The sequence below is a fragment of the Lithobates pipiens genome, unplaced genomic scaffold (genome assembly GCF_037356315.1).
Source record: "Lithobates pipiens isolate NorthernLeopardFrog02 unplaced genomic scaffold, aLitPip1_a1.2 Scaffold_18, whole genome shotgun sequence".
Taxonomy (NCBI): Eukaryota; Metazoa; Chordata; class Amphibia; order Anura; family Ranidae; genus Lithobates; species Lithobates pipiens.
Genome location: NW_027507758.1, coordinates 71156863 through 71180677, shown reverse-complemented (window position 1 = coordinate 71180677; position 23815 = coordinate 71156863). Strand labels below are relative to the sequence as shown.

Genomic DNA, 23815 nt, shown 5'->3' with positions numbered 1-23815 from the left:
TGGGGAAGAATTGAGACTTCGGCCTCTATAAACATTGTTTAGTTTTCCGTCCCATTTAGACGAAGACAAACAGGCAGCGCGGATCCTGTGCAGCTATTTGCACACAGCAGGAATGGCTCCGCAAACCGCCAAGCTGAACAAATAATGCTGTAGTAATTCTACAACGATTATGATTACAGCCGCGCTAGCAGACAGCTCCCTGGAAATTGTGCTGTGAGATGTGTCATTTTCTGCAAAGGGGAAATACAGATCTATGGCTGATTTCTAAGCAGTCTGGACTATGTTAAAGGGCCCCAGGGGGCCCTAAAATTATGCAAGAGTCCACAGGAGCCAATCAAATGCTCTCCTGATTCTTTAGGGAGATTGAAAGAGGGTATCATTGGGCTGTTAGCCAGACCAGTTCATAGCCACTTAGACTTTAGAATCCCCCCCCCCCCCCCTTTTTTTTTTCTTCAGATTTATTTATTTCAGGTACTTATATATAAGGCCGAAACAACTAATCGATTATGAAAATAATCGATTACTATTTTCATAATCGAGTAATCGGCCACTAACATAATGGGGTTAAAAAAAATAAAAAATGAGCCCTTTATAGTACAAAAATCGCTACTGTAAATATTACTATTATTAAATATTACTATTACTTTCACTGTCCCATAGTAAAAAATTAACCCCTTATGTCACGTACACACGATCGGAATTCTCATCGGAAAAAGCTCTGATGGTTTTCCAGATGGAATTCGGCTCAAGCTGTCTTGCCTACACACGGTCACATCAAATTCTGATCATTTATAATGCGGTGACATACAGCACGTACGACGGGATTAGATAAAGGAAGTTCAATAGCCAGTAGCCAATAGCTTCCATCTTGTAGTTGAATCTGAGCATGCGTGATTTTTGGCGTGTCGGAATTGCATACACACGATCAGAATTACCGATAGCATGTTTTCAATTTTCCCGACGGAAAAACTTTCTATCAATTTTTGGCTGGCGGAAATTCGGACAGCTAAATTCCGATGGAGCATACACACGGTCGCATTTTCCGATGAAAAGCTCTCATCGGTCTTTCTCTGGCCGGAATTCCGTGTACGCGGCATTACAGTTGCGATTATTTGCTCTTTTTGTACAAATTTTAGATTTTTTTAACCCCATTATGTTAGGCCTGAGTCACACCTTTGTGTTTTTTGGTGCTTTTTGCAGAAACGCAGTTCATTTACATGGTTTCCTATGGGACATGTTCACATTCATGTTTTTTTCAGCTGCTGCGTATTTGGAAAAGACAAGGACTTTTTTTTCTAACGCAAGATGGTGCTATTTAGTTTTTTTGGTTAAATTTTTTTCAATGGAGAAGCTGCAGAAAAGTATGTAATAACACAAATTGTGTTTTTTAATCTGCCCAAGAAATTGGCCAAAAAATATGTAAAAATGCAAATCGCAGGTTATTAACCGATTAATCGATTAGTCGAAACAATAATCGGGCAACTAATCGATTATGAAAATAATCGTTAGTTGCAGCCCTACTTATATAGCACCGTCAATTTACTCAACACTTTATATATACATTACATAGTTACATAGTAAGGTTGAATAAAGACACCAGTCCATCCAGTTCAACCTTAGTGAGTGAGGGTGCATGTCTACAATTGCCCCTATCCCTGTACATTTCGTCTCATTAAGATACTCCTCTATTATATATTATTTATTTAAAGCGTAGCTCCACCCTAAAGTGGAACTTCCGCTCATTGGAACCCTCCCCCATCCGGTGTCACATTTGGCACCTTTCAGGGGGGAGGCGGGTGCAAATACCTGTATAATACAGGTATCTGCACCACTTCCAGGCATAGATAGCCGCAGAATCTGCGGGTATTTACTTCACTTCCTGTCCCCCCCCACCCTAACACCCCCGACTCACGCGTGCGCAGTAGGGTACTGGAAAGTAAAGCCAGAAGGCTTCACTTCCTGATTCCCATACCGAAGATGGCAGCAGCAGCACCCGAGAGCCGAGTGACAGATCGGCTTCGGGTGCCGACATTACTGCATTTTGCACCTTGGATACAGTCACAAGGACCTCATGCTCGCTGTAATGGCCGATACAAAAGAGCCAATTGTATTTTTTAATTGGCCACAGACACTTATTTTCTTACCAGTTTAATGTTTGCTCAATAATCAAAGAAAAAATAAAAATAAAAATTGATCCATGCAGAGGAGTGCAAATACCCAGGAACGTGTGTATGGACCCGTTACATCGTATGTACAGTATATGCCAATTTCAGCTGTGCGGGTGAGTCCATACAGCCAATGCTTACTCATTCACTTTCTTTGAGCTACCTGCATGCAGCTTAGAAGTGATACAAATGTTAATACGAAAAGAGAGCAGAATGACCAAGAGATGAACTCGTCACTGTGCTGCTTCTCCTTTCGCTGTCCAGTCACAGTCTGTACAAGGGTACAGGATGACCTGTGCTCAGATGAAGTAGGTTGAATAATTCTGGCCATCAGGACATCTAGTGGCTGAAAAAAAGTTCTGACAGGGAATCTCTGGATTTAAGGTGACTCTCGCAGCAAAAGCTGGTTTTATTATTCTATATTTAAATAGGTTATTCACTTTTTATCCTGTTGTTTTCGCTGGCGTTCTGCTTAAAAAAAAAAAAGAACCCACTGGCCTTAAAGCTGTCCTATGACTGCTTGGCAATGAAACAGCAGTTCTGGGTGCGCAGTTGCCCCAAATGTCTCCTACAAATCCTAAAGTGGATGTAAACCCACTCTCATCCTTTCTAGACTACTGCAATATTGGTTATCTAGAAGGATATACATGCCTCCTGCATGTATACTTATCTGTCAAATGTCTCTCCTCTGTCTGCTATGAGGCCCAAAAAACTGCATATTTTGTGGGTGGGTCTGTTTTCCAGGGCTCAGTGGGTGGAGTTATGATGTCAGTAGACTCTCCGCCCACCTCTACACTCCCTTTATCAACATGCATTTTCTCCTGTGTATTTCTTACACTGAACTTCTGCTATGATCACTAACATCCAGTCAAAACCCAGAAAAGTCCCCACACGACTTCAGCATGCCAAATCATGCTGAGGTGTGGAACAGCCAATCCTTGCAGAGCTGCTGAAGAAAGGAGTGGGGGAGGGAATTAAAAAAATAATGCATGTTTTAGGCTAGTGCATGAGATATGTAAATCACCTGTCACTCACAGCAAGGGGGAAGAACTGACAAAGATTTCACAGTTTGTCCGTTTTATTTCACTGAAAAAAGATATGAGGATTGCTAAGAGCTGGATTAACTCTTTGTGTCAAGACTGGGCTCAGCTAATCTGAAATCCCATACTCTATATCAGTGATGGTGAACCTTGGCACCCCAGATGTTTTGGAACTACATTTCCCATGATGCTCATCTACACTGCAGAGTGCATGAGCATCATGGGAAATGTAGTTCCAAAACATCTGGGGTGCCAAGGTTCGCCATCGCTGCTCTATATTATGCCAGACAAATAAAAAAACACATTTTTAAGGATAATTTCCTAGAAATGGCAGTGTTTTAATGAATTAGATGCTGTTATTTATTTGTTTGCAGTGGTATTGTATTTAGAGGATAAAAAGAAATAATAGCAATTTTGTATCTTTTTCTTTGCAGATCAGCAGCCCCGGGGCAAGCAGTAACGATCGCCTTGTACATTTCTCCCAGGATCCCGAGTAAGTACCACCTTCACTTTGATTTCATGATGACACTGTGGGGTTGTCGCAGGACTCCAGGTCTCCTGATTTCTGTATGATGTATGGTAGCCTCACGTCTCTGTCCAGGATGCAGCGCTTTCCTTCCTCTGCCGTGATGTCTATTGAGGGGTTCGCTTTGCATGTTGGCTCCTCTGAAAAACGTTTACATTTCAATATTTGTATTTGGTTATGGATGCTTTTTTCAGCAGTTGCTCACATTAACCACTTGACCTCCGGAAGATTTACCCCCCTTCCTGAGCAGGCCATTGTTTTGCTTTTTTGGCACTGCGTTGCTTTAACTGACAATTGCATGGTCATGCAACGCTGTTCCCCAAAAAAATTCTATCATTTTTTTCCCCCACAAATAGCGCTTTTCTTTTGGGGGTATTTGATTATCACTGGGTTTTATTTTTTTTGTGCTATGAACAAAAAAAGACTGCAAATGTTGAAAAATCAAAAAAAAAAATCAAAAAAATATTTTTACTTTCTGCTATTAAACCTATACAATAAAAACATTTAGAAAATCAAATGTCTTTATAAATTTAGGCCAATATGTATTCTGCCTCATATTTTTGGTAAAAAAAAATCCCAATAAGTGTATACTGATTGGTTTGCACAAAAGTTAGTCTACAAACTATGGTGTGTATATATACTGGAATTTTTATTTCTTTATTTTTATACTAGTAATGGTGGCGATCAGCGATTTATAGCGGGACTGTGATAGTATTGCGGGAAGTCTGACATTTTGTGGGAACCAGTGACACTAATACAGTGATGATCAGGGCTAAAAATCTGCACTGTCACTGTACTAATGACACTGGCCTGGAAAGGGTTAACATCAGGGGAGATCAGGTTAAATTTATGCCTAACAGTGCTTGGTGTATTCACTATGTGGTGCTTTTACTAAGGGATGGGCCAGTTTTTATTCCTTTGCAGGAAAACAAAAACCGACACATCTCCCCTGATAGGACAGAGCTTCGGGTCTAGTATGGATTTGAAGGGGAACGTTACGGCAATTTTTTATTTTTTTTAAATGGCGTGAGTTTCTCCCCAAAAATCAATCAATGCCAGACCCTTATTCAAGCATGCAGCCCAGCAGGTCATGAAAGGAAGGGGACAAGCGAGCCCCGCCCCCCAAAACCATGCCAGGCTACATGCCCTTGGTGAGTGCTTTGGGGCAGGGTGCTCTGCCCGCCCCTCTCCCTGCCCCAAAGCACCTTGTCTCCATATTGATGGGGCACAAGGGCCTCTTCCCCACAACCTGCGCTGTGGCTTTGGGCGTCTGCAGGCGGTGGGCTTATCAGAATCTGAAAGATCCCAGCCCCCTCTTATATGAATAAGTACCCCTACCTACTCGTTAATAAAGTGTAAAAGTTAACAAAAATAGTACAAGAGTTTTTGACAAGTCCTTTATTTTAAAAAAAATGTCCCCTGGTGTAGATCCATCATCAATCACAACACCCACCATCACCGGCGGACCCGAAAAAAGCTCCGCTCATGACGAACGATCCTGTGGTCTGCCTCCTGCTGTGTGCCAGTTCTTAAATAGCTAAGGGGTGGCGGCGCTGACGTCACCTGGGGATGATGCAACCTGGTGACATCACCCGGTGTCTCGCCCCTTAGCTTTTTAAGAAATGTCACACGGTGGGAGTGTTCCTTGTGAGCGAAGCTTTTTTTTTTTAATACAGATCCAGGGATGGCGGCGGGCATTATGATTGACCTACATCGGGGGGACATTTGTTTTTTTTTTGTTTTTTTTAAAGGGGGCTTCCAGACTCTGATGAACCCCCTGCCCGCAGACCTCCACAGCCCAGAGTTGTGGAGAAGTGGCCCCTCAACATGGGGATAAGGTGCTTTGGGGCAGGGTGGGGGGGGGGGGGCAGAGCTTAAATTTAATGCAACCAGGTCTGGTCCCCACACCCCTCAGCCTGATTGGATAGTGAAGGAGCAGTAGTAGTCTGATGAGCTCATCTCTCTCACACTCTGCTCTTTTCTACTATAGAAAGTAATAGAAAATCCTCCTGCGCTTGAGTATGGAGCAGTAAGACAATAGACTCTCTCTGATTATGCTTCACTTTGAATCTCCAATGGCCATCACGCTTTGCTGCCCTCCTAGGACTGGGGTAGTTCCACACTAAACACTGTAAAGACAAAAGAAAAGGCGCCCCAGCCTAGGGCATTACCTTAATACACCATGTATTAATAAAATAAAAAGATTATTCAACTAGCAAACCAATGTGAAAACAAGCTCATCAATACAAGACACACATGTTTACAAAGGCTTACACTTTTCAAGGGGAATCCCCTCTTTGGCTCTGAAGAAGAGGGGATACCCCTTGAAACGCGTAAACCTTTGTAGAACCGCATGACCTCTTCCCCCGATAAGAAGTTGGTGCAGTAGTCTTGTCATATCGGTTTCTGGATTGTATTGTGTAAATGTGAAAACAAGCTCATAAATACAATCCAGAAATGGATAGGCCGAGTCTACTGCACCAACATCTTATAGCGGGAAGAGGCCATGCACTTCTACAAAGGTTTACGCGTTTCAAGAGGAATCCCCTCTTCTTCAGAATCAGAGGGGATTCCCCTTGAAACGCATAAGCCCTTGTAGACCTGCGTGGCTTCTTGTTTTGTACTGATGAGCTTGTTTTCCCATTGGTTTGTGAGTTTAATAATTGTTTATGGTGTATAAAGGGAATGCCCTAGGCTAGAGGACCCTTTCTTTTAGCTTTACACTTTTCTACTATTAGCAAGTTCTTTGTTAGCACATAAGCACTGTTTTACAAGAGCCTGGTTCCAAGTTATTTTCAGGTATTTCACTATTAGCTTTTGAAATATACAATATAATTATTTTTTATGAGTACATACCTGCATTTTTTTTTTTTTTTTTATCTTTTTGTCATTTAGCTGTAACCCTAGAGCCATGGGAAGCCTCCTCTATTCTCCTTGTATTTTCCAGAGTATACAAATGGAGTTTCAGGTTTTATTATGATGCAAGGTGCAAATCGCTGCTTTAATGCTTTAGCAGTTTCCATGTTTGGTAAGCAGGTCCCGTGTCGTGAGCGCAATCATACATATAAAAGCTTATCGATTTGCAAAAGTGGGTCAATCACATTTAATAAATCTGTTTTGAAATTTTTTAGTTATATTGCCGTATTGTTATCTGTCCTTTGGGAATTTGAATTTTTATGCAAAAGGTCAGAGCACTTTACATCCCCTACAAATATAGCCAGTTCAGTGGTTAAATGCAGGAGCAATTAATTATGCTGTGCGTTGGAATAAGATACGCTTGACTGGGGGAATAATGTGGATGTCAAACGTGGACTTTCACAAAGCATTTGACTAGGGTTCTGCATTTGAGATTAATGACTAGCATCAATTCTCATGAACTTACAGCTATAACAAAGAGCTTTCTCTGTAACTGGCTTCTACAGGGGGACAGCCGGGCGAAAAATGGCCTGATTTTAGCCATGGCGAGAAGAGCCAGAGGGCTTATGTTCTGCTTCCTTTCTTCTGCATATTCTACACTTAAATTAACCCCTATAGCTTTGAAATCACCATCATTAATTTAACACTTTTAGGTCAAAACACTGTGTCATTTTTTTATTTTTTTTATTGGGCACCATCATTGCATGCACCTATTCAAAATACAGTAGGGCCTTTTAAAAATAGAAGGTTGTGGCTCCTGCCAAGGCCATGAATGTAGAATTTGATAAGTGAGCACTGGATATAGGTGGGTAATTGTGGTGATAAGTTTAAAATTTTACTAAACCCAGGACCCTGCATTCACTATATCTGGTCCTCCACAGTACACAGAACATGGAAATGCAATAGTTTTAGTAAATATAAACTGATAAATACCTTTTCTCATCAGCGGTATATAGCAGTCTTGTGACTATCTGTGTCCAGCCAAACACCAGTTAAAGCTTGTAGGAGGAGTTTTCGTTCTCTGCCGACTGTCCTATGATGCTGTATGACCCCTGACCCTCTGTCTGGACAGTGCTGATTAGCCCTGTGCTGTTCACATGCACCCCCCCCCCCCCCCCCCAAAAAAACAACTCTCTAGCAATACACATGAAACTGAGCATGTGCAGAGTGCCTCCTAGGGCTCTTATGATCAGCAGATGGATTGGGGACAGTAAAGGAGAATCAGACAAGCCTTTTTACTCTAAATGCGGAGGATTAACCCCTTAGGTTCCACAGTGAGTATAACAAGCATTCTATACTGTATATACAGACTGATTTTACTGTTGTGGGTTTAGTAACACTTTAGCCTCGGTTCATACTAGATGCGGTGCGAATGCACAGCAAATTCGCTGCGGATTCCGCACTGCATCAAAATTGCAATCCACAAGAACACCCATGTGATTCAATTGTGGTGTCAAGAAAAAAAAAAGGGTCCTGCACAAGTTTGGTGTGAATGCAGTGCAATTTGAGCCATACAAATCCATGGCTCAAATCGCACCCCAGAGACACCGCATGTAATTTGCACGAGAAAGTGCTGTGATTCCTGTGCAAATTATATGCGTTGCCCCGCACTGCATCAGTGTGATCCTGGGCTTAAGCTCTCTCCATACAGCCCAGGTGTGTGAATGTCTCTAGGTCATTGTCATTTCCCATTAGTAGTCCTGGTCCAGTTCGATTATCCATTTAAAAATCAATTTATAAAGAAGAACACATTAAAGTGTAAGTCCACCCTAACACTAAAATCCCTGTATCTACAGACATCCACAATCTATCATTAACCTGAAAAAAAAAGAAATCAGTGTACAGGTGGTCCCCGTGTTACAAACCCGGACTTTCGTCCTATTTGTAATCCGGAAATGTTCGTAAGTCGATCGCGCATGCGTAGAACAACAATTACAGACATTTGCGATGTTCCGTCGAATGCCGCTTGGCGCATGCACGGCAAATTATGGACATTTCCGACATTTTCCGAGGCTCCATCTGGCCGCGCATAAGCAGAATGGCAGATGGTCCGCTCAGAACGGCAGAGGGTCCCCGTAGCACCGTGTTCGTAAGTAGGCGTGGTTCGTAAGTCAGGGACCCCCTATACATACCATTTTTGAAGCTGATACGATCCGATCTCCAGCAGCGGAAGCTCTGCAGAGGACACCGCCAACAACGGCTGTGAAATGAATGGGGAGTGATGTCACCCATAGACTTACTGTGGGGCTTCCGTTGTCAGCTGTGTCCTCTGCACCCATCTCCACAGTGAAGTCGCAACTGATAGCTTAGCATGAGATTGGATCGGCTTCAAAAAGGGTATGTAAACTTTCTTCTTTACAGGGTGAGATAGGTTAGTGTTAGATTGTGGATATCTATAGATACAGGGATTTTAGTGTTAGGGTGGACGTCTACTTTAAAGTGGTTGTAAACCTCAGATATGAAATATTAACAAAGCATATGCCTCTGTGGTGTGTGCTTTTCTCAATCCAGAGCATTAAACATTTTTTGTTTGCTGCTTCCTTCCTCTATCATAAGGAATCACTTCGGACAGGGGAGGGACCTCCAGCTGATTGACAGCCTCAGCTCTGTTCCTGTGTGAGGGGGAATGTATCACTTTCTTCCAATCGGCTCTTAGAGCTCTCCTCACTGAGCTCTGCAGAGTGTAACATCAGCTTCCCGTCCCCTTTTTTCTGAACACTCAGGCAAGCTGTATAGATTCTGGACTTTGAACTGATGTAGAGAAGAGAAGACTGCAGATAAACAGGTACAACTTTTGTAGGAGGATTCAGACTTCAGAATAAACTCCAGGATTCATAAACTATACCCCTGGAGTGGGCATCCCACACTGAAAGGGTTAAATACTTGTTAAAGTGGATGTAAACCCTCACATATACCCAGTGACATGACTGGCCTCAAGTGATACACAGAGATAAAACAAACCCTCCTACATAAGTTGTACCTGTTTATCTCTAACCCTGTCTCCTCTACAGCTATTCAAAGCGCACAGTTTACACAGCATTTCTGGTCTTTGGAGGGCAGGGGGTGGAGATCTATTGTTACACACCACACAGAAAAGAGAGCCGAGTGTAATCTGAAATCTGAGTGGAGGGAAAGGACATACCCTCAGCTGCGCAGGTTTCCCTGTGAAACTGTAGAGAGGCTATCAATCACCTGCTGTGTGCTGGGGACAGGTGGGGCCTTCTCCCAAGATTCCTTGGTGTTTGATGAATGATTAGAAATGACTCATGCAAATAGCAGACAGAGGAGAGAATAGCTAGAATTGAGTCTAGAAATGACACTAGATGCTTTGGATTGAGGCATGTACACGCTATAGAAGTATATTTTCATTTTTCATCTCAGAGGTTTACAACTATTTTAATTTGAGGGGTAGAGGAATATGATGTATTACTTACCTTATTCCTCACTCTGGTGCTTTCCTCTTCTCCCCAACACTCCAGGCTGTGAGCGGACCCTCCCTGTCCTCACATACAATACAAGACTCTTGAGCTCGGCCCAACCATGGATTGAAATGCGGCCAGTTCAGCAGGGACCAGCTGAGATTCAATCCACTCCAGTCAATGGGCAGGCTGATTGTATTACAAGATGATCCATCGATTGACTTTGGTAGAATCAGCCTGTTGGATTTTTTACATGCGATTACTGGCAGTGGCTACAGCCTCCTCTCCGGCCGAAACACAATAGCGCTGCGAGAGGCTTTCCCCCATCAACACTGACTGTTGTCGATGGAGGAATCAATCGATTTCCTTTCTTTCCAGTGAGAAAGCACAACCTAGGCACACAGTTAACCCTTTGATCGCCCCTGATGTTAACCCTTTCCCAGCCAGTGTCATTCGTACAGTGACAGTGCATATTTTTTTTTTTTTTTGCATTGATCACTTTATTAGTGTCACTGGTCCCCAAACAGTGTCAAAAGTTTCCGTTATGACGCGTGCACACGACCGGACTTTCCAGCAGACTAGGTCCCACGGTCTTTTGGCGGAGTTCCGACGGACTTAACAAACGGACTTGGCCACACACGAAAGGACTAAGTCCGTTCAAAAGTCCATTCGTTTTGAATGTGATGACGTAAACGGGACTAAACAAGGAAGTTCAGTAGCCAATAGCTTCCCTTGCGTCATATTTGGTCCATCGGACTAGCATACAGACGAACAGTTTTCCCGATTTTAGTCCGTCGGTATTGAGTCCGTTGGATAGATTTGAAACATGTTCTATTTCTAAGTCCGTCGGATTTATTTTTTGAAAAACGATTGGACTAGCCCACACACGATCGGATTGTCCGACGGACTAATCCCTTCGGACCTAGTCTGCTGGAAAGTCCGGTTGTGTGTACGCGCCATTAGATTCTGATTTGTCGCAATATCGCAGTCCCACTATTGATCTACTTGTTGATCTCTCTACCCCCCCCCCCCCCCCCCCACCACTAGTAAAAAAATTCAAATATCCCATAGTTTGTAGACGCTGTAACTTTTGTGCAAACCAATCAATATACATTTATTGGGATTTTTTTTTTTTTTTTTACCAAAAACATGTAACAGAATACATATTGGCCCAAACTGATGAAGAAATTTGATTTTTTTTTTTTTTTTAAATGTATTGGATGTGTTTTTATAGTAGAAAGTAAAGAAATAAATAAATAAATATATATATATATATATATATATATATATATATATATATATATATATATATTAATTTGTCTTTTTTTGTTTATAGTGTAAAAAATAAAAACCGTGAAGGCGATCAAATGCCACAAAAAGAAAGCTCTATTTGTGAGAAGAAAGGGACATCAATTTCAACGCGAAATTGTCAGTTAAAATAATGCAGTGCCGTATCGCACAAAAATGGCCTGGTCAGTAAGGGGGGTAAAACCTTCCGGAGGTCAAGTGGTTAAAGCTGAGCTTCAGGCAAAGAGTTGAATGCAGTACATGGACAAAATACATATATAGATGCATATTTAGCTGCCAGAGATTTATGTTTTTGTCCATCCAGTCCTGCGATTTACATAGGCCTGCCCAGCAACACTGTCTGGCAGGGTGGGAGAAATGATGTGAATCTTAAGTGTATCCCTAGACAAAACTTTTTATTCGTTTTGGGTAGAGTGGGGGGGGGGGGGGGGGTTATTTTTATTGCTTGCAATGAAGAAAGTCTGGAATTGGTAGCGCTCCTCAATATCTTTATTGAAAACCTTCACAAATGGTGTGCGGACAAATATCAGTAACGCGTTTTGTGCTATGTACAGTGCTTTCATTGCTGGCTGTGTCCCCACTGGGGAGATTTACCCCTTTATTTGTCACTAAAAATGAAAGTGAGGGGAAAACCAAAAATTTTGAGTCGTTTCCAGAACGATGAAGTGTGAGGAAATCTTATGGGGACAACAAAGAAGAATTCCCCTCATTTTGGAACATTTCCTCTTTTTTTCCTGCTGCTTTTCTGGGACAGAAAGTGAGGAGAAATGTCATCAATGGTACACACCAAAAAAAATGACACCTTTCATGATATATTTATTTGTGTCTGAAGTTCAGCTTTAAAGGAGTTGTAAAGACAGACGTTTTTGTTTATCCTAATGCATTCTATGCATTAAGATCAAAAAACAGCCTCCCCAGCACCCCCTAATACTTACCTGAGCCCCATCTCTCTCCAGTCATGTCCACGAATGTCTAAGCCGTCCGGGACACTTCTCCTGATTGGCTGAGACACAGCAGCGGTGCTATTGGATTCTCCGGCTGTCAATCAAAGTCAGTCAGCCAATCAGGGGAGACAGGGGCCGAGGCTCTGTGTCTGAATGGATAAACGGAACTGTGACTCGGCTCCAGTGCCCCTATAGGAAGCTGCTGACTGAGGGGGCACCCGACAGGAGGGAGGGGCCAGGAGCAGCAAAGAGGGACCTGAGAAGAGTAGGATCCAGGCTGCTCTGTGCAAAACCAACTGCACAAAGGAGGTAAGTATAACATGCTTGTTGTTATTTTTATTTTTATTTTTTTTAAGCGAGACTTTACAATCACTTTAAAGTGGTTGTAAATACTGTTACACCACTTTTTACCTTCAGATAAGCCTATAACAAGGCTTACCTGTAGGTACCTTGCATATCTCCTAAATTTGAGATATTCAGTATATATGCTGCTACCAAATTCATCTGCATTGCATACTAGCCCCTTATGTGGCACTTACCTGCAAACAAAGCCTGCAATGTCTGCGATGTCCCTGCTGGTGGAAGCATCCGTCTTTGCCCCTCTTCCTTCCGGGGCCACGGACTCCGGCTCTGTGACTGGCCTGAGCCGCGTGATGTCACTCCAGCACACTCTGTGGAAGAAAGGGCATGGAGGGCCGTTTCTTCACTGCGCATGCGCCAATGACATCATTGGCACACTACAAGGTAAATATCTCCTAAACGGTGCACGCCATTGGCTTCTGCCACTGTCAGTCAAATCCAGTGAGGGAGGAGCGGGAGCAGGCTGAGCCACACTGTGTGCGTCAATGGGCACACACAGCCTGTCTCTGGAGTGAGTCCACACATGTGCCACAATGGGAAGCAGATTGCTATGGTGGCACACACAGAAGAGGAGGAGCCTGGAGCACCAGAGGGGGACCCCAGAAGAGGAGGTTCGGGGCTTCTTTGTGCAATACCGTTAGCAATAAATATAATGCTTTTTAATATAAATATATAAACTTTACAACAGCTTTATACTGAGAATTTAGGAGCTGACCTGTGTACAGATGTGGATCCAGCTATCAGATTTCTGGATGCTGGTTTGCATTTGATTCCACTGATATTTGGCAGGAAGAAAGGCTGAAAAATAGTTAGGCGCTGGCAGTAATTCTCTAGGGGCCTCGGTTACCTGACTCCGGAGATCCGTCCACCCGCCGTACATCACCGCGGCTGATTCACTATTTCTCCTACTATTCTCCACTAAACAGCCGGGATTTATCGGGCACCAGCTTTGTTTTTCTTTATATAACCAATCCAGTGTAAAAATATACGGATCGTGTCCTAAAGTGTAAAGCAAACTTAATCTGCTGCTAGCCGAATGTTTTTATTTTATTACAAATCCAATACATGTCCCTCATGGAGAGCGTGCTTTTACATGATTGCAAATCCAATATATATGGCTACGAGGGGGCGAGGGTTTCAATCTCTCCTAGTTCCGGCTCTTCAGGAATGTGAACTTTTGGTAATTCGGCCATGAAATGGGACATGAGTCCTCACATAAGGTAGAACTTCGGCCATAATGTTTCAATCCTTTTTAATGGCCTGTTTTTGGATGACCGAGAGGCAAACGTTCTTCACTCGGGGTCAGAGCGATCGCATTCCTTCTCCAGTCCATAGAGTTCAGCCGAATTGACCAGAACGCCACGTTTAGATGAATATTCACTTTATTGTCACCAACGGAACAGTTTTTACTGCGGCCAGAGGAAGAAGCCTATATTGGCCTTGGAACGTCACAGCTTTCTGTTTGGCGACATTAACCGGACAGATTTACCCCCTTAATGACCAGGCCATTTTTTGCGATACGGCACCGCGTCACTTTAACTGACAATTGCACAGTTGTGCGACGTTGTATTCAAACAAAATTGATGTCCTTTTTTTCCCCCACAAATAGAGCTTTCTTTAGGTGGTATTTGATCACATCTGCGTTTTTAGTTTTTTGCACTTTAATATTTTTTACTTTTTGCAATAATAAATATCCCCAATTTGAAAAAAAAAATATTAGATTTCATCAGTTTAGGCCAATGTGTATTCTTCTATAAATTTTTGGTATAAAAGAAAAATATCGCAATAAGCGTATATTGATTAGTTTGTGCAAAAGTTATAATATCTACAAAATAGGGAATATGTTTACTTTTTTATTTACTAGTAATGGCGGTGATCAGGGATTTTTAGTGGGACTGAGACATTGAGGCAGACAGATCAGACACTTTTGAATCTTTTTTTTTGGGACCAGTGACATTTATACAGCGATCAGCGATATAAAAATGTACTGATTACTGTGTAAAGGACACTGGTAGGGAAGGGGTTAACACTAGGGGGTGATCAAGGGATTAAGTGTTCACTAGGGAGGTTTTCCTAACTGGGGGGGGGGGGATTGTTCTGTCTGGGAGTAGAGCGTAAACACTGTTCCTGATCACTGGGAACAGACGATCACTCTGTACTTCCCTGTCAGATCCCCGTTCTGGCTCTCTGTGGAGCGACCACCGGTGGCCAGCGAACACCGCAGCTGCCAGCCACCCGCATTAGCTCCCTGGTCGTGTAGCGGGCGCACGCGCCCACTATAGCTCTTAAAGGGGCCACCATACCGGTGTAGTGATTTGTGGGAAGGAGCCGACCTGCCACAGTATGGCTCCATGCACACTGAAGCTCAAAAAAGCTATTTCTGGACGCCAGATTGCTGGCAGAAAACGCTGGTTGAAAAACCTGCTTTTAACAGCGTTTTATACTAGCGTTAATGAGCGTTAATGAGCGTTTTACAGCGTTAGCGTTAATGGGCGTTTTTTATAAAAATACACAGAGGACACTCCAAAAATCCCACAATGCATTGAAAAATAGAATGCCGAACACTAATGAACGAGCGTTAATGAGCGTTAATGAGCGTTAATGAGCGTTTGTCGTTTTTTGCCGCTGAAAAACGGCACTTTGAACGCAAATTTCTGGCGTTCAGAAAAAAGCCCATAAACTCCACTGCTCATTAAAGCTGAAAAACGTCCATGTGTGCATGGACACATAGGCTAACATAGAGTGGAGTTTATGGGCTTTTACAAAAAACGCCCAAACGCCAATAAACTGCAGTTTATCAGCTTCAGTGTGCATGGAGCCTATAAAGACGGCAGCTGGCCGGCAAGTGGTTAAAGTTCTTGTCTGTTTATCTAAAAATGGTGTGCTGGTGATCTCTTGGATTGGATTATGCTTTGGTGGCGCCCTCGGCCACTTCACCACAGCGCCCACCTATGATTGGATCTCATTATTGTATGGAGTGCAATGGAATATTTGGGGTTGATTTACTAAAACTGGAGAGTGCAAAATCTGGTGCCGCTCTACATAGAAACCAATCAGCTTTTATATTTTTCTGTTTAAGCTAAACTCACAATAGTAAAATCAGTCTGTATATGCAGTAAAGCATGCTTGTCATACTCCCCGTGGCATCTAAGGGGTTAATCCTCTGCATTGTGTAAAAAGGGCTGTTTGATCCTGTCTTCTCTGATCATCTCCTCCTTCCACTGTCTCCAATATATCTCTTGATAATTACAGAGCTGGGGACAAGCTGCACATGTTCAGTGGTGTGTATTGCTAAGAGTTTTTTTGTTTTTGTTTTCATTTTCTTGGGAGAGTGCATGTGATCAGCACAGGGCCAGACAGAGGGTCAGGGGTCCTGCATTCTCATAGGACAATCATTGGAGAATTAAAATTCCTCCTACAAGCTTTAACCAGACACTCATAGACGTCACACGGCTGCTCTAACTGATGATGAGAAAAGGTATTTGGCAGTTTATAGTTACTAAAATAATTACTTTTCCATGTTCTGTGTACTGTGAGAGACCAGGTATACCGCGTTTCCCTGAAAATAAGACCTAATGTTATTTTCCAGGAGGGCTGCAGTATAAACCCTACTCCGAAAATAAGCCCTAGTTTAAAATGCTTGCAAATTCCTATAACCCTCTCTATTATAGCAGTATATAATGTACAATGTGTGTGTTTCTGTAATATAAATGTGGAGAAGAGAGCTCCGGCAGGTCACAGAAGCTCAGAGCGGCGCTATAACAAAGGTATTTGGCACAATTATTTTACAGAAACACACATTGTACATTATATACTACTGTAATAGAGTGGATTATAGGATTTTACAAGCATTTTAACTCGGTTCACACTGGGGATTCCTGTCAGGCAGGGAGAGAAGACAGCACATTACATGGTAAGACCTACTCCGAAAATAAGCCCTACTGTGTTTTTTGTTGCCAAAATGAATATAAGCCCCGGGCTTATTTTCGGGGAGACACGGTAGTGAATGCAGGGTCCTGGGTTTAGTTACACTCAGAAGCTGATTGGCTACCATGCACAGCTGCACCAGATTTTGCACTCTCAAGTTTTAGTAAATCAACCCGACTGTATTTATGGTGCACCATGTAATGGAGAAACTGCAGAAATGTTTTTTACACAATAAGGATTGTTGTGTTCATGAAACGTTATGCTATGTGGTCAGTTTATGTGCAATTCTACTTTACATCCTAGTAGCATAATTCTTGTATATTTTTCCTTTTTTTTTTTTTTGCAGCCATTGGTTTACTCCCGGAGCGAGAAAAGATCATAGTCAGGTAAGCTGAGTATCTGATATAGATGGAAGTTGGCTGAGGGGTCTTGATGTGAGTAGCTGACGCTTAAAAGAGAAGTATGGCCAAAGCTTTTATGGTCCTACTTCTCTTGTGGGTCACAGTTGTGCACTTGCATTTGAAGACCGCTGCGCAAATACCGTGTGACAGAAAATATTGCAACAGTCGCCATTCTATTCTCTAGATTCTCTGCTAAAAAATAAAATATATATCATTGGGGGTTCTAAGTAGTTTTCTAGCAAAAAATACAGATTTTAACTTGCAAGCCACAAATGTCAGAAATAGGCTTAGTTATGAAAGGGTTAAGGATCAATGTATTTTTAAAAGCTAAATGAGATTTTCACCAACACCACTCTCACTTGACTCATTTTGCTCTGTTTATCAAGTGTCAAAATTAAGTCCAAGACCTTGGAATCAGCAGGAGGGTATTGGAGCCCTTAAACCGGGAGTCCACCGGGACTCCGCGTTTTTTTTTTTTTTTTTTTTAAAAAGCCAGCAGCTACAAATACTGCAGCTGCTGACTTTTAAAATAGTGACACTTACCTGTCCAGCGCGCCCGCGATGTCGGCACCCGAAGCCGATCTCTAGGTCGCCTGTCGGGTCCTGCCGCCGCCATCTTGGGTATGGGAATCAGGAAATGGAGCCTTTCGGCTTCATTTCCCGGTTCCCTACTGCGCATGCGCGAATCGCGCTGCGCAATAAGGACGCTCCCCGCTGCCTCTGGGATCTGTGTGTTTCCCAGCAGGCAGCGGGGCACTTGCGGGAAGGGGCGGGCACTTGCGGAAAGGGGCGTAAGTTACGCCCCTTTCCGCAGAGAGCTATCCCGGAAGTGGGTGCAGTTACCTGGATTATCCAGGTAACTGCACCCCCCTCCCCCCTGAAAGGTGCCGATTGTGGCACCGGAGGGGGGGAGGGTTCCGATGAGCGGAAGGTCCACTTTAGGGTGGACCTCCGCTTTAATAGATCCAACAACCCTACCCCGCCTGTTATGAGCCTCCTGTCTCATGCTCCTCCCAACCCTCTTGTTTCTGAATGTTGGAAGGAGAGGTAAGGGTGTCATGGTTCTAGCAAAGAAATTGGAGGTTGCCATATATATTTAAAGACTCTACTTGTGCACTCTGCAGGGTTGGCAGATGGAGCCACAGTATATATTAACCTCTTTTCCAGCAGGTTGCATTTTTTTTTTTTTTTTTTTTTTAGAGCCTGGGTTGCTTTAACCACTTGCTTACTGGGCACTTAAACCCCCTCCTGTCCAGAACAATTTTCAGTTTTCAGCACTGATGCACTTTGAATGACAATTGTGCGGTCATAAAACACTGTATTCAAACTAGAGCTGCATGATTCTGGCCAAAATGAGAATCACAATTTAGAATAAAAAGACTGCGATTCTTGTGGCGTAAAATCTTTCACATTATACAAAAAAAATGGGCTAACTTTACTGGTTCGTTTTTATTTTTAAATTCATTAAAGTGTAATTTTTTTCCCCAAAAATTGCATTTGAACGACTGCTGCGCAAATACAGTGTGATATAAAATATAACAACCACCATTTTATTCTCTAGGTTCTCTATTAAAAAAAAAAAAAAAATATATATATATATATATATATATATATATATATATATATATATATATAAAATATAATATTTCGGGGTTCTAAGTAATTTTCTACCAAAAAAAATAAAATAAATGATTTTGACTTGAAACCAACAAATGTCAGAAAAAGATTTGGTGTTTAAGTGGTTAAACTTCCCTAATTTTCACACCAAATATTTTTTTTTCTTTTGAGTCTGTTGGCTTTAGAAGAGCAGAGAGAATTCTCTGCATAGAAAGAATCGGGAAATACTTTTTTCAAGATCGCAACAGGGAAAAAATCGCGATAACGCTTCTTAACGATTAATCATGCAGCTCTACCCCAAACTATTATATATTGCGCCTTTCAGTTTTCCAATTATGGTGATAGACCCAGCAGCTACAGAGACCGCTCTTGTGTGTTGGGTTTTCATTAGGGGTTGGGCGATTATCGAGGGGGGCGATAGTCAACTTTGTTTAAAGAATGGGTATCGGTCACGAACTGACCGATATTGGTCTCCCTCTGCCGCATCGGCCATCATTTTGGGGCTCATTATGTCATTGGTAGAAGAAACCAGGACTTAGAAGGTTTGCAGTGCACTTCAGGTAAAGGCCGCCACCTCCCTCGCCTCAGACAGTGCACGCCACAGAAGGGCTGGACCAGAGAGGACATGCCAGCCAGCAGTCACCCACATAAGTGAGCAAGGCTGCCCTCCCACAGCAGGGTGCCAGCCACCCACAGAACCCACCCGCAGCAGGGTGCCAGCCACCCAAGCACAGCAGGGTGCCACCCAAGCACAGCAGGGTGCCACCCACCCACTGCAGGGTGCCAGCCAGCTGGCACCCTGCAGTGGGTGGATGTCTGGCTGTCGCCCACCCACTGCCACTAAAACAACAGTTAAATGGCGCCCGCACCGTCCCAGTGTGAAAGGGGCATAAAACACACTGGTAGGATTTACTAAAACTGGAGCATGCAGAATCTGGTGCAGCTGTGTATAGTAACCAATCAGCTTCTAGGCTTTAGCCCATGTTCACACTGAGCTGCGAGGATGAAGATGTGAACTTGCGCAATTTCACTCCGGTATGTTAGTCGCAATTTCAGCGGCGATTTCACTGACGTCTCTGCAGGTTTCTGCACAGATGTCAATGGAAATCACAACCTGAAATTGCAAAAAGTCGCAATTGCCACCAATTTTACTTGTCCAATCGCACCAGTGTGAACAGGGGCTAAGGGCCCTTTCACGCTGATCATTTTTTTGGTAAAAAAAAAAAGCGGAAGAAAAATGGTTCACACTGAAGGCGGGTTTGAAATCATGCGAGTTCATTTCTAACCCACATTTCAGTGCGAGTTCGGGGGCGATTTGAAAGATATCTGTGCAGGTCCATGCATAGATGACTATGGAAATCGCCAAAAGTAGTGCAAGAACTACTTTTGTAAATCAGTGTGGCCCTGCAAAGTCGGCGTCCTACCGATTGGGACAGTGCCGTTGCCAGCAAAAGGTTGTGCTTTTAAAATGTCAAACTGCATGTCAAATCGCGCCAATGTGAACGGGGGCTCAAAGCTTAATTGAGCAAGCTGATGTTAGAAGCTGATTGGCTACCATGCACAGCTGCACCAAATTTAGTAAATCAACTCCAGTCATTTTTTTTTATTATTATTTTTTTTTTTTTAATTCTATTAGAAACCAAAAAACCATTCTGAAAATAAGATCATGTGACTGTTTTGTATGGGTATCATTTCTGCTGTCCTGTTATAATAAAGTTTGAAAATATGAACAATGCAGTCATTTACGGTTTGGATGTGAATAGTATATAAGGATATAATGATAAAGTCCTCTAAGGTTGATTATGAATTTTAGGAGATCTTTCTATTGGATCTAAAAAAAAGAGACCGTTCTAGAGGGAACTGTGTCCTGCAGAGGGACACTTGTGATCTATGGATGTGATCGTTATGTAGGATCATTAAATAGAACATTTCTATGCGGCCAGGCAGTCTGTGTCCAGCACTGATATGCAGAACTGTGTGTCCTTTATATTCATGGCCAGTGGAGTGCACTGTATTCTCATAAATCAATCTATTATTGTTTGTATATTTAATCCTGACATTTCAGTGTGTTTGAAATTCGAAGTGTGGAAAGGCAATCCTTCATTGCGTCCAAGATAAAGGTGTCCAGCGTCTCATCTGATGGGGCCGCTGTATAATATGCGCAGGGCAGAGCAGACCGCTTACCGTCTGTCGCCTATCACCGGCCATCTCAAATCACTGTCTCCTTACTGAGACTCAGGTGGGGGGGACTGAATTGGTTATTATTAATACTTGTAAAATTCTGCATCGGCTGTAAGTTTCATATATTGTTAAAAAAAAATCAAACTTCGATCTTGTGAACTCTAATGCCGCGTACACATGATCGGAATTCCGGCCAGAAAAGCACCGATGAGAGCTTTTCGTCAGAAAATGCGACCGTGTGTAGGCTCCATCGGATTTTAGCTGTCTGAATTTCCGCCAGCAAAAAATTGATAGCATGTTCTCAATTTTCCCGATGGAAAAACTTTCTATCGGAAATTCCGATCGTATGTATGCAATTCCGACACGCAAAAACTCACGCATGCTCAGATTTAACTAGGAGATGGAAGCTATTGGCTACTGGGTATTGAACTTCCTTTTTCTAGTCCTGTCATAGGCGTATGTCACAGCGTTCTTGACGGTCGGAATTTGGTGTGACCTTGTGTATGCAAGACAGCTTGAGCAAAATCCCGTCTGAATTCCGTTGGGGAAAACCATCAGAGCTTTTTCCAACCAAAATTCCGATCGTGTGTACGCGGGATAAGACTAGCTATAGACATAAGTTAATGGTCTTACAGAGGACATGTACTGTATTTTTGTATTGTAAGCTGTGTCCCAAAAAAAAAAGCCAAGCAGAGGCCAAAGGACTAGTCACCAGTATTGCTTGCGGTCTCCCTGAAGCTGGATTGTGCCTTTTTTCTGCACTGTGACTCTTTATGGCAGTGCCCATCCTGGCAGGGCTTTCATTTTCTCCTGTCAGAGCTGCCCTCCTGATAACTGGTGACTTAACCACATGAATACTGGGCACTTTCACCCCCTTCCTACCCAGACCAATTTTCAGCGTTCAACGCTCTCGCACTTTCAATGACAATTGCGCGGTTATGCAAATGAAATTGTTAGCATTTTGTTCTCAGAAATAGAGCTTTTTTTTTGGTGGTATTTATTCACGACTCCATTATTTTATTTTTATTATTATTTTTATATAAGCAAAAAAAGAGTGTAAATTTGTGAAAAAAACATATTTTCTTCTTTCTATTTTAAAAGAAATCCAATCAAATCGAATTTTGTCATAAATTTAAGCCAAAATGTATTTTGCTACATGTTTTTGGTAAAAAAAATTCCTGTTAAGTATATATAATAATTGGTTTGTGTGATCACGGACATATGTGTGCAGATAATCATTGGGACATGTGATTTTACTGTTAAATCTGTGGGGGACAGGTGTTTTTACTATGTGAGAACGTGTGTGGGGGCATGTGTTTCGGAGACATGTGTTTTACATTGTGGACATGTTTTACATGTGTGTTTTACACTGATGATCAGTGTGTACAAAGCTGTAAAAAAACAGCTCATACTCAATGATCACCAGCCGGCTGCAGCGATCCGCTCTCCTCTCCTCACCGACAACGGAGAGGAGAGACGATCACCTAGCAACCGACACTCTGTTTACATCACATGACGGCTGTCATGTGATCAGGAGGGCCAATCGCAGCGCCCTCCTGCCGATCAGAGATGCGCCAGCTCATCGGGATTGCGCCGCTGCGTGGGTGTGATCCGCCTCCTTCTGAGGGATGTTCCTGAACATCCACTCAGAAGAAGAGGGCGCCCACCCGGCCGTTTATGTGCAGTGGCTGGGTGGGAAGTGGTTAATGATCAAGAAGCGGCAGGAGAGATGATGGAAGAAGCACAGACCCACAGAATGGATGAAGCAAAAACAGGGAGATCCATACACTGCAGGTCCCTCGGGCACAGTTTCCTCTCCAGCAAAAAGATATAGAGCTATGAGACTACAGCACAAAGTCACATGTCAGGATGTGCACGGCTATATTTCAGGAGGAAAATAAAGGCTAAGTTCACCTTTATATAAATACATGCCTGTATTTTTGCAGGAAAAGAATATGCATTTAGGAGCCAGCAAAGCATTGCATCAGTGAATCATGGGAAATTCCGGAAATTCCGATCATGTGTATGCTCCATCTGACTTTCGCTAATGGACTTTCCACCAGCAAAAGATTAAGAGCAGATTCTCTATTTTTCCGACGGAAAAAGTTCCGACCGGAAATTCCAATCGTCTGTACCAATTCTGACACGCAAAATTCATACGCATGCTCGAAAACAATTTGACACATGCTCGGAAGCATTGAACTTAATTTTCTCGGCTCGTCGTAGTGTTGTACATCACCACGTTTTTGATGGTCGGAAGTTCAGAGAACTTTTGTGTGATCGTATGTATGCAAGCCAAGCTTTATCGGAATTCCATCAGAAAAACCATCCAAGATTTTTCAGACGAAAACTCAGATCGTATGTACGTGGCATAAGAGGACCATACTATAAGAAATTCCTTCTAATGATTGCTTGCCATTGCCCTCCATTCCTCCATTCTCTGTAAATATTGCATTTCGTCTACTCACTCTACCATTCCAGGTGGTCAGAAGATCTTCAGTGTCCCGATATAGTAGGTCTAGCGGCCATCAAAAAAAAACTTAGATGGCCCTCTTTGACTTCCCTGGCAGAGCCTGGGAGGATCGACACCAATGCCACTTGCAAAGTACAAGTGGTTTTCGTTACTAATTCACATACATCAAATAGCGATGCCCAAAAGGGTACAATATTTGCTTCTTTTGACCCCTTCGTCTGCTTAACTCTTAGTTAACCACTGATTTAATATATGTGCAAGTACAGTACCTTGAAAAAGTTTATCGTACCCCTTTAAATTTTCTACATTTTGTTATGTTACAACCAAAAATGTAAATGTATTTTTTGGGGGGGATTTTATGTGATAAAGCAACACAAGGTGGCACGTAATTGTGAAGTAGAAGGAAAATTATGTTTTTTTTCAAAATTTTGTACAAATAAATATCTGAAAAGTGTAGCATTTGTATTCAGCCCCCCTGAGTCAATACTTTGTAGAACCTCCTTTCACTGCAATTACAGATGCAAGTCTTTTTGGGTAT

General features: G+C 42.6%; 1 protein-coding gene across 2 annotated transcripts in view; it reads left to right on the top strand.

The window, feature by feature from the left end:
• The window catches only part of GPATCH2 (G-patch domain containing 2), a 219140-nt gene that overhangs the window by 128186 nt on the left and 67139 nt on the right, over window positions 1-23815 (top strand). For both annotated transcript variants that reach the window (XM_077485776.1, XM_077485777.1), the window contains exons 6-7: window positions 3640-3698; window positions 16952-16991. In XM_077485776.1, the coding sequence (XP_077341902.1) occupies window positions 3640-3698; window positions 16952-16991 (99 nt within the window). The remainder of the gene's footprint in view (window positions 1-3639; window positions 3699-16951; window positions 16992-23815) is intronic.